Source organism: Pseudorca crassidens, chromosome 16 (genome assembly GCF_039906515.1).
Source record: "Pseudorca crassidens isolate mPseCra1 chromosome 16, mPseCra1.hap1, whole genome shotgun sequence".
Lineage (NCBI taxonomy): Eukaryota > Metazoa > Chordata > Mammalia > Artiodactyla > Delphinidae > Pseudorca > Pseudorca crassidens.
The window spans coordinates 1513640-1525728 of NC_090311.1; the positions used below are offsets into that span (position 1 = coordinate 1513640).

A 12089-nucleotide genomic window follows, 5' to 3' on the forward strand; every position below is an offset into this window, starting at 1 on the left:
GAAGGCTGGCAGGGCACAGCGACTGGACTCTCAGCAGGAGAGTGGGGCGGGAGCTGCCGAGACTGCTGGTCCAGCTGCGGGGAGCATGGGGACGACGAGGAGGCGGGCCTCGCTTTGTCTGGGAACATGCTGATTCCCAGTTACAGTTCTGATGTTACTGGACGGACCATGCAGAGGGACGGCATTCTGCAGAGGGGTGGGAGCCGCGGAGCCACGTCCACAGACTCTGCTCGCCCCAGATTGACACGCTAGAGTCCCTTGGACAGAGGGCTCCACCACTAACATGGGAAAAAAGTTCGAAAATCACGTTGCCGTAGTTTCCGATGGCTCCCTCCTGACTGAACGTCCTGCACCTTCCCCAGCCAAGCAGGGTGCTGCTCTATCCTCCAGGAACCTCTACGCTTCACTGATGCTAAAACACATATTTTGACACCTCTGAAAGCTTACTGCAGTTTCTAATCGAGAGCTGCTGCAGTTTAACAGGCAGCAGCCTCATCCCAGTGGTGCTGCAATATCATCAACTGTCTCTTTGATGATGGATGAAGACAGAGTCTTACCCACACTGGAAACACTCCAGTCCACAATGAGGATTATACAGCAACCACTAAAATATCTGAAAGGCAGATGGGATACAAAACCTCTTTTTATATTAACCAAAATACGAAGAAAAAGATGGGGAAAAAAGTTGCCCAGGATTTATGAAGTTACAGTTGGTCGGGCTTATCAAATTTAAACAATTTTAGGGACCTGCTACTATACAAAACTGTAGCAACATTGACTTAATACATCTTCACTGAACACAATATGATAACTTCTCAAAACTACAATACTTAACACATTTTATAGCAAGATGCTTGAGTTTTATAATCTTTCATATTTGAAGCTAGCATATTTCTAGGTTTAAACAATGACCCCCGAAAACAAGAAAAAACTTCATTTTCTAAAAGGACATCATTCAAATGGCAGACTTTACGGAGCTAAAAGTGAACTCTTAAAGTTAAGATAGCTATGGCTAAGTAATCTGTTAAATAATCCTTCTGCTAAAAGTATGATTCAAACACCGCCACCGACTTTTATTTGTTGAAAAGTTCTTTGTAAGTAGCACTGTGATGATCCACCTCCAAGATTGTATCTAATTATAAACTTATCATATTGTGAAGATTTAGAAAGATTCATGATAATATATATGATATTCACAGAAGAATTCTCACCATCCCGAACCAGAAAAAATACAATTAAAAAATTTTTAATCAACATTGGAGCTGTAACAGGTATATTTTAACCAGGAGATGTTGTGGGCCCAGGGCTTGCCCCCTACAGACGCCACCAAGTGCCCCTCTGCAGTGCAGGGCTGGCACTCCCCGCCACAAGGAAGGGAGCAAGGGCCCACCCGCCTTGACACCAGAGTTGTTTTACCACAAGAAGTTAGAGGGCAGAATTTGGAGATGAAAAGCAACTGCACGCCTACCAGCTAGGAAGCAGGCAGGAGGGGCGCTCTGTCACGGAACCCCCGGGCCTGGCTGTGCTGAGGCTCCCGCCTGGGGCGCCCGCACAGCAGAGCCTCATCCTGCCTTACTGGGCACTCGGCGAGGCCTGCTCGCCAGAAACGAGAGACGACAGGGGCTGGCAAGGCCTGGCGATAGCTCCCATTCTCCTCTTATGTGTAACTGACAAAGTAGCGCTCCTCTCCCCTTTTCCCCCAGACGGGAAGGACCTAATAGCCAGTGTTCGTGAGTGAGGCTCATCTGTGGCTCCTCCAAGGCCCGTGTTCTGAGGCCCCAGCCCTCGAGGGTGCGGCCAGTGCTGCGGGGCACTCAGAGTGCCTGCACCGGCCAGCAGACCCTGGGGCTGGAGGCCAGCACCTCCATGGCCGGTGAAGGGGTTTCATTTCCTCCGGGATGAGAGCAGACAGATCCAGAACCCCAGCAGCCTACACCCTTCACTTGGTCTGGCCGCCACCTGTGACAACTTGGGGTGGGGAAAGGACTCTCCGCCCGCCCTACAGATGAGGGCACTGGGGCCTTAACTGGGACTTGGGGGCTGTACGTCCGTGAGTGGAAACACAGGTCTTCTCGTTCGCCCCGAGATAATTTCTGAAAGAAGATGCTAAATGGTGAATGTGATATAGTGGAATCAAATGAAATTAGACACTGGGAAAATAACTGTGCTCCCTTCCTTACAAGTGATGTGAGAAGTGCTGGATGATCCCACTTGGTTCGTGGATTGTACATTACTGACCTCTTGTTCCCGCTGGAAAATAACCACTCTGCCGCCCTTGTCTCCTGTTGCAAGAAGGTCTCCAGAGTGACTAAACTCCACAGTCGAGATGACATCAGCTGTCAGACAACAGAAGCAATTTACCAGTTTATGATTCTGAAAGGGGTTGTAATAAATATTAAAAACATCAATAAAAAGGATCAAAAGAAAGGTACACACATAAAATTTCCTCCAAGGATAAAGCAACACTTTCGTGGGAAACTTGTAATTACCAAGCAGCCCCTTCTTGGTTCTGGCGCCCAGAGCCCATGTGGATTTATGGGTCACTGATCCAATGCCTGGTCCCTGGCACACCAGCATTTATCTAGACTGGGTTGTCTTGATATAAGATATAGGGTAGAAATTTAGGAAATTAATTTTGAGAAAAAACAAAAACAGATAAAAGTTGGCTCTAGAAGACTGCTGCCTAACTTTATAATGCATGCCTGAATTACCTTTAAAAATAAACCTGATTCTTACATTACATTAACACGGTGACTGGTTGGCTTCTGTACAAAATAACATTACAGACAGTACCTAGCTTACTGTCTGGGTAAAGTCACTGCCATTGATAACGAGGACATCGTTACCTAGTGAGACACTGCTGGTCAGACACCGAGATTTCTACACCATCAACACCAAGATCTGGACACCAGCTCACAAGGGGTAAAGGCCACAAGGTACAAAAACGAAGTCAAGCCTAGAAAAGTCTCAGGTGTCCTAAGGTTAATACTTCAGGTAGAGGAAACGGATCTGGATTTATGACACAGACTACTGAATCAGAAAGAATATCCCAGGCTGGGCTTTAGGGGAAAACCACTTTCTCCATAGTTCAGATTTGCTGAGCACTAAGAATCAGACAAAGGTACGGGCCTGGTCTCCCAAGGGGCTGCTGTGAGCTTGTTTTCTGACTACAACTGGACGCTTCACCTTAGCTGCCGCAGAAAATCTCCTCTCTGGCTGCTCCGAGGAAGGGATGGACCACTACCGCCCCGTCCCCGCTGCCGGGGCCCCAGCTCAAAGGGCATATCCTTCCTACCAGCAACTGAAAATGACCTCTCTAGGGTGCCAGGGCCCCAGCATCATAGAGGTCGTTAAGTGTTTACACACAAATAGCACTAAACAGCTGTTATAAACGACCTACCTACTAATGAGAAATGGACCGCAAAGTTGAAACTACTTCAAGAATGCTTCCGAAAAGTGGTCATAATATACTGCAATTCTTAAAGGTCTGCAATACATTTTTTTGTTAATATACGATATCCTTCCCGCAAAATAAGTTCTTACTGCATTGGTATGGTTTATTGACATTTAAGAGCACACCGAATTCTACCGCCTGGGATTCTTTTTTTTTTTTTTTCCCCTTAAATCTTCAGTAAGCCTTGGGGAAAGGATTAGGCTTCTTGTTAGAAGTGTCACTTTTTAAATTAAATTACCTGAAATAACCTAATTTGCTTAAATGAAACTAAAATATTCTGTATTGGACTAAAAGGAACTAAAAATTTATGTCATTTATACCCAGGGGGTGCACAATATAATTAATGGTATTCTAGCTCTGTCAGTGATTTTCTTTCACTCATTCATTCATTCATTTATGGCTGCGTTAGGTCTTCGTTGCTGCACGCGGGCTTTCTCCAGCTGTGGCAAGCAGGGGCTACTCCGTTGCGCGGGCTTCTCATTGCGGTGGTTTCTCTTCTTGCAGAGCACGGGCTCCAGGCACGTAGGCTTCAGTAGTTGTGGCCTGTGGGCTCTAGAGCGCAGGCTCAGTAGTTGTGGCGCACGGGCTTAGCTGCTCCGCGGCATGTGGGATCTTCCTGGACCAGGGCTCAAACCCATGTCCCCTGCATTGGCAGGAGGATTCTTAACTACGGCGTCACCAGGAAGTCCCTGTCAGTGATTTTCAAACTTCATTAAAATGGAGTGAATCTTTTAAGAAAAACTGCATGACTGCCAGTGGTGAGAAATTATTTTCATTAGGCTACGTAAATAAGTACGAACCTAAAATTAGAAATACCCTCTGCAGAATTTAGAAGAGCTCTAAAATCAAAATAAACAGACAAACTAAATACTAAAATTGCACAACCAATAAAATTTAAATCACCAGCATGAATTTGATGGGTATTACTGATGCCACAGAGTAAATGTGGTCCTGACTGAGGGCACCCAGTTGGGCATTTCAAAAGCACCGCGGGCTGTGCAGTGACTCAATTCTGCCACTTGTTCTGCCCCAGTGCCCCGCGGCTCCTCGCGTGGCAAGGGTACAGTGCCTTCGCGATGGCACAAAGAGCGGCGATGTCGCCCTTTGCTGCAGGGTGGCTGCCTGGAGGATGTGAAAACCATGGAGAAGGCCCAGCAGCCCCTGAGGAGCATCTGAGACTTGTAGTCAAGCGTGGGGGCAGGGCACAGGGGCCCCCCACCCCAAGGCATCAGAATGAGACGGGAAAGGTGTCCTCTGCCAGGCCGCCAGTGTGAGCGGGCTTCCCTAAGCGCCGTGGACGATGCTGGGGGCGTCTACGTGTGCATCCACGGCCTGGGGCAGGCTCCCTGCCAGATGCTGGGCACCGAGATGGCAGGAAGTCTATCTGCTCTGCTGAACTGCTGGGTCCCCAAGCCGGGCCCCGTCCGGTCAGGCAGGAGCACACAGCTACTCCCACTTCTGGTTTCCCAAACGCTGGCTGCCAGGAGTGGATCGTTTCCATAAGGGTTCCTCTCCAAAACACCAAAGCCCGAGAGAAAAGGCCTCGAGATTCAATCACCTGAGGTCCTTAAAGAAATGACCAACCACAGGAAAGTCCTCCAGCTGAAAAGCCCACCTGCTCACAGACCTGCCTCTCTGCTCCACAGTGGCTCCACTTAAACAAGAACCAAGAGCTCAGGGTCGAAAGACCTGTGAGAGAAAACGTCACAACAAAGAAGGCACACGGAGGGAAGAGGGACGGTGCCCCAACAAAAGATCAAAGAAGCGACAACTACCACCGCAGGGAGCTAACCCCTAAGGAGAGCGATGACGTCAGAATGTGGGCCTAGCGCTTGCTGAGGTGCCAGGTGCTCCTGAGGAACGCACTCGCCTGGACCCACCCAGGGAGCCTCACCACCGCCTGCGGGGCAGGCGCTGGGCACGTTATCTGCATCCCACAGTGCAGGGCGCCAGCACATCCAGCGGGGCCCTTAGAAGACAGCAGCGCCCCGAGAAAGGAAGAACGAGGGAGTGCTCCTGGAGACGCAAGGGGTAATAATAGTAATGTAAAAACTCAAGACCCCTTCCAAAGGGAAAAACAAAAAGACAAAGAAGTGGGCAACAGGAAAGAAAAGATAATGAGAGGATAGGTTTAGGTGGCCCATCACCCAGTCACCAAGTTCCAGAAAGATGACAGAAAAAAGGAAGGGAAAAATCATCAAAGGAGTAAGACGAGCGTTCCCTTAAACAGCAGCAAGTACATTCCCAGGCTGACAGGGCACAAGGCGGGCCCAGCACAATGAATGAACAGACTGGCCCAAGGCCCATCTCTCTGAAATGTAAAACACCAAGGATAAAAGGGAGATTCCAAAATTCTCCAGAGGAAACAAACAGGTCACACACAAGAGGCATAGATGGCATCCCACAGGAGGCAGGAGAATGGTGAATAGAAGACCATCTACCCTCAAATTCTGAGAAGAAAAAATTTTCAACCTACAATTCTAAACCTAGCCAAATTTTCAAACAAGTTTGAGGGAGGAGTAGAGGTGTTTTCAAACATGCAAAGAGCAAAAACAACGAAATCCCTTTATCAGGAAACCACTGGAAGATGCAATGTGGCAAAATGAGAATAAACCAAGAGGAAGGAAGACGGGGATCGGACATCTCAACAATGGTGAAGAGGGGCCCAAGACTGGAGCCACGTGGCCAGCAGGCCTGGAGAGGACAGTCCAGCCTGAAGGAGACTGCAGCCAGGAGAGGTCATCTGGGAAAGGAAAGAAGGGCTCGGGATTATCTGCTGGGTTTGGGTAAAGTCACTGCTAGGTATCTGACAGATTTGCTGAGTGACTGTTTTTTAAAAAAGCACTAAAGACAGAGAACTAAGCATATGAAAAAATTAAGCAATCATTAGCTCTAGACAAAATGAAAAGTTGTATGAAAACAAAAATGTACACTTTAGTTCCATGATGAACAATATTTACAAAGTCAGCACAATACTGATGTAACCAAGACTCGCAAGAGAATTCTCTTAAAGCCTCTCTTTAGGGGAGGAGGAGAGTATGTGTGGGTGGAAGGTGGTGTTAGCAAAAAAGCTAATAAATCATCAGTTACCATTAACAGGAAGTCAGTACTTACTGTTCAAACTCACAGATCAAAAGCTAGCAGTGTCTGACATTTCGCAGAGGCTGCTAAGGATGCTGGCAGGGGGCAGTTGGTAAGGAAAGAGGCCCTGGATGTCAGATACCATTTTTACTGCGACACAGGGAGGCAGGGACAAGAAGTGGGGAGGGGGTGGACTCGAAGGGGAAATGTGGTCGCTGGGGTTTTTAAAGGACAGAGGATATAAAGTCATGTCCGTGTGCCATGGGCATGACGTGGCAGCGGAGGCAGAAGCGAGAACAGGGTTACAGGACGAGCAGGCAGGGACAGAGATGCAGAGCGCGAGCGGGGTGGGGGGGGGGGTAGGGGTGGGGCTGCCAGAAGGAAGGAGCAGGGACACCTGCATCTGGGGAGGAGGCCACGGTGCACACGGCACACACGTGGCAGGCTGTGAACCTGAGCTTGGGACAATGAGAGCGCGTCCGACTATCTCTTTTTTCTATGAGGTATGAGAGGAGATGCACCTGCTAAGAGTCAGAGGGAGAGGTACAGGCAATCTGGGAGAACATATGAAGGAGGTCTTCTCAGAAAGTCAGGAGGGACCGCACTGGGGAAACGCAGGCCTGTCTCATAGCATCAATGCCCACGTGAGACTTGAGGGCAGTCTTCTAAATCCAGCACACGTCCTGAATGACTACTATAAGCCGGTGCTGCACAGGCACTGGGGACACAACGAACAAGGCCAAGTCCCTGCCCTCCTGGGATGGACACTTCTGTGAATGAATAATAACCAGCACAGCTCCCGCAGCCGCGTGTTTCCACCCTGCCCGGTGACTCGGGTGTAGGCTGAGAGTAGGCAGATGCTCGGTTCAACTGGGTTTGGGGGTTTGCCAGGAGTATGAACCCAGGGGCTGAGAGAGGCGAGAAGGTTAAGAGCGAGCCAGAAGTAACACAGCATTAGACCCTGGAACCCGGCTGAGGGGAGGGAGCAGAGCAGGGAGAAGGGTGAGGGACAGGGACAGACAGTACTGAGGAAGGTGCAGTGGGGGCAGGAGCCCAGCTGAGCTGGAAGCATGGGAGGGAGGCAGAAACCCCAGGGAGAAGCACCTTAAACTAAGATTTCAGAGGTGGTACAGCTGGTGACGACCAGGACGCGCAGGGTTATGGACTAGCTCAGACGGGGCAGCACCGAGGAGATCTAGAACCATGCTACTGGATCCCGGAGCGCAGAACCACAGACAGATCACTTACACATACAAAGCCACAGAAATGAAGGAAGACAGGCAGCTGTGGTGGCAGATTCTGGGGTGGAGTATACAGGTGTTTGTTATATTATTCTTGTACTTTTCCAAGTTTTTAAGCTTTTCAAAACAAAAACATATAGATGTGAGTATTTCATTTCCTCTACTTTCATCAGTCTCACTGCCACTGTCTTCTGTCCAAAGTGACCATAATCTCTGGCTGAATTATTGTGACAGCCTCCTAAGCGCCCCCCCCACCCCCCACCTTGCCCCTTCGAGTCCAATCTCCATAAGGCAGATGGAGGGATGTGTTTAAAGGAATAAGTCACATTACCACCCTGCTTAAAACCCTATCAATACTCAACTTTCACAATCAAAATGAACCCACAACAACAATCAGACGGGAGATGCAGTTTCCAGCAGTTCGTTTCATTTTCTCCCTCCCCTTCTCCTCTAGCTCAAGATGTGCAGGGCTACTTAACACCACCTCCCAGCCTGCGATCACAGTGTGTTCCCGATAAGGAACACAGCTCTGCTGACCTACACAGCCATCAGCAGGATGAACGTCTGCATGTCCCTCGTGAGACCACTACCCGCTTCCTCACTACTAGGAACTGCATTAGGACCAGTCCCAGGAAGTGGTCACTGTTAAAATCGTCATCTACTCCCCACTACGGTATCATCAAAACTAATCCTAGGCCAATAAAATAGGAAATGGCGTTCAACCTCTTCAGCCGTCAGGGAAAGAAGGCAAGTAAAAACCACACTGAGACACCACTACACGCCCAGGGAAGTGACTGAAATTAAAGACTGTTCCAAGTGTTTGCAAGGATAGGGAACAACAGGAACTCTCACACCCCACTTGTGGGAGTGAAAACTGGCAATGTCCACAAAAGCTAAACGTCCACACATCCCAGGACCCCACAATCTCACTCTAGATGCACAGCCACCAGAAACACATATGTGTACCATTAAAGCACTTACAAGAACGTTCACAGTAGCATGTTTGCAAGAGAAACGACTCAAATGTCCATCAACAGTAGAAAGGATGCCTAAATTGTGGAATGTTCACATGGTGGAGTACCACACAGCAGTGGAAGTGAACAAACAACCGCTGCACACAACAATACGGATGAGTTTCATGAAGAAAATACTAAGGAGTACTTACACCACGATCCTATTTATATTAAGTTCAGAAACAGGGGGATGGAATCCATAATGTCAGCAGCTGGGTGGAACAGGGCTGCGGGTGAGGGTTAGGTGCTTTCTTGATCTGGGTCATTTCCAAGGATGTTTGCATTTGTGAAGGCCGCCGTGCTGCACGCTTGGGCACCTCCCCTGTGTCCTGTTTACTTCTATCCATCTTCTCCACATTTGGCCCTGTGCTTCCCCAGCCTGCCTCGAGAGTCCAACCTCCCCAAGCCTCTCTCTGACTACAGCCTCATCCTCTCCTTGGAACGCTCCCTCCATCTTCTTGCTCTGAGACATGTCGATCCCTGAGCTCCCCCAAAGCCCTCTCCGGTGGCGGCTGTTTGCTCCCCAACGCCCGCTCACAGATTTTCGTCTGATGCTCCCAGACCACTGATCCCTCCTACTTCACAACACCCCCTTCACACCTTTTCCTCTCACACTTCCAGCACCTCAGCCACCCACACCTCACTTTCTGTTAATAATTCTGTGTTATTTCTCTGAAAAACAGAAATGCCCAGAAGAGATCGTCTACACACACCCACGAACAAATACAGCACCTGCGGGGACTGACCCCCCCCTTCCCTGTGGCAGCGGAAGGAGCCGCTGCTTCTAGCTGGGACCAACCAAAGCAGGAGGCCCTATGCTACTTGGCCTCCTCGAGGACTATGCTCCTCTGTCAATCATCCCTCTTCTCCCCTCTAATAGACTGCTCCCATTTTCAAACAGGGGCGCTGCAATCTCTCATCTTAGGGAAAAAAGTGGCCCCACCCCTCTTCTGGCCTCTGCCGCACCTTGGTCCTCCGAAAGCAGAGCCGGCTGGCTCACTGCACTCACTGCCTTCCACTCTCTCCTGAGCCCCCTCTAAGGACTGTCTGCTCCCACCACTTGGCAAGTGCACCTGTTTCAACCCACCCAGCTCCTCTGCCACCATCACCAAACCAGTCAACTTTCCCCATGCATGAACGTGTAAGACGTGAACTGAGGGTGTGGCCATTTATCTCATGCTCCCTTGCACCTGTCAGAGTGGCATGCAGCCACATATTATATGACTTCATTTAAATGAAATGTGCAGAACAGGCAAATCCATAGAAACAGAAAGTAGGTTAGTGGTTGCCAGGAGGTGGGGGAGGAAAGATTGAGAAGGGACTGCTCGTGAGTTTCTTTTGGGAGTGATGAAAATGTTCTAAAATTAGCTAGTGGTGATGGCTGTACAACTCTGCGAACACACTAAAAACACTGAACTGTACACTTTAAAAGGATGAGTTTCATGCTATGTGAATTATATCTCAGTAAAGCTGTTATTTGAAAGTACACCATAAAATGATTGGATCAAGTCATTAAAAGGGTCTTCACGACTTGTAACCTTTCTCGGTTATATTCTAAAAGTAGACTACATTATTTCTATGTTTTCTAAACAAAACCCTGCTATGAATTTTTCAACAAAACACTATTTTTAATCCCCCTTCCATTTAAACCTAAAGATCCCTTGCTTTTGTTCTTTTTTTTTGGGTTACTTCTTGCAAAGCATGTGCATAAGGACACAAAGGCAGCAGAAGGATATGGTGAATCTTTTATTGTTGTTTATCAGGAAAATTCGTGTTTACATCATTCCCTAACTAGATGTCTTACCTAATGAAGTTCAGCAGACTTCAAAACTTAGGAAACCACATTTAACCTGTTATTAAAATTAAAGCCCACTGGAAAATTAATCACTCTTTTCAAGGAAAATCCAATTCATACAGAATATTCCATTCTATTCCCCCCACCACATGTTAAAAATTAGAAAGTTTTAACCCAAAAGGCTATCTGACTGTCCATTTTAACCTTTCTCCCACACTTGAATTACAGCCAGGAGATTTTATGCTTAATTTCATACTAGTAATTCTTTCGGTGAATCAGAACTGTGTGGTCCACGGCAGAAGCCTGACCCAAAGCACGCCAAAGCCCTCTCTCACTATGAAGGACAGGGCACTGTCTCTGTAACACAATCATCAACGTACTTGCTAGGCTCTTCTGAAAATTAAAAAGCAGCATCTTGCCCTAAAATGATTCCAGCCCACCTCTGCACACTGCATCTGGAGCAATTTTTATTTTTAAACACAAATGCGATCGCCATTTTCCCACTAAGACACATCACGTGAATCCCCACTGCCCTTAGGAGAAAGATCAGAATCCTCATTCTCTTCTCCCCTTTCCTTTCTATGGTCTGATCACCCAGGCCTCTTTCAGTTTCCTGAACTGATCATAATTCTTCCTGTTTCAAGCCCTCTTCCACGTTCTGCTTTGCCTGGACCACGCCTCCCATCCCTCAACCCAGTCCATGCCCATCCATCCTTCACTTTAGAGCTCAAAGGGCCACTGCCCAGGGAACCCCTTTGACTCCTTCTGGAGCCCTCATCACAATGGCAATTAACTAGTTAACTGCTTCCATCCTAGGACCGTGTCTGTTGAAGAGCAGTGCTTTGCTCAGGGTACCTTCCACACCATGGATGGATGCACAAGAAGCAAGAATGAGGAGGTCAAAGTTCATTTATTGCCTCGGGTCACTAACTATTCTCAGCAAAGTTTCTTCTTTCAGCCCCTCTCCCCTGCTGCATACCTAGACACGTAACAACACACAGCCCCTCACTGGATTTCAGACTCAGTCAAACTAGCAAGAAGACAGTGACTAGTATTTTTGTCATCTACAGTAAAAAGGTCATTACCTTGAGGAACTGGTACCAAAAGAAGAATAACCTGTGTCTAAATTTGAACCTAGTCCATCACATTAGAAAAACAAGGCTGCTAATGTTTCTCCCTAAATGCCAACTTTTGTTAGCATCTGTTAGTAACACACACAGCCTTGAGATTCTTCCTTATAACTAAGTACAAAGTTAAGTATATTTAAACACACATGAAAGAACTCACAGATATCTAAGTTAGAGAAACCCTAAAATAGGCAAGATTATCAAGTAAGTGAGAACTTTACCAGGTGAATGATAAAACAAGTCAGAGTTTACCAAACTTCAAGCAATTATCCACCCCAACTTTGTGATTTTTTTACTATAGAAAAAACTTATAACAAGCTATTTTTGACCAGTGATTTCACTCCATGCATATAAATAATCCAATTTCCAAATACCTTT

At 47.6% G+C, this 12089-nt stretch overlaps 1 protein-coding gene across 8 annotated transcripts in view; it reads right to left on the minus strand.

The window, feature by feature from the left end:
- The window catches only part of PPP2R2D (protein phosphatase 2 regulatory subunit Bdelta), a 45354-nt gene that overhangs the window by 16749 nt on the left and 16516 nt on the right, over positions 1-12089 (minus strand). For 4 of the 8 annotated variants that reach the window (XM_067709020.1, XM_067709018.1, XM_067709022.1 and 1 more), the window contains one exon: positions 2239-2336. In XM_067709020.1, the coding sequence (XP_067565121.1) occupies positions 2239-2336 (98 nt within the window). Of the gene's footprint in view, positions 1-2238; positions 2374-2489; positions 2596-12089 lie in introns of those variants that run through there. The other 4 variants (XR_010935685.1, XR_010935684.1, XM_067709017.1 and 1 more) reach the window with 2 other exon arrangements.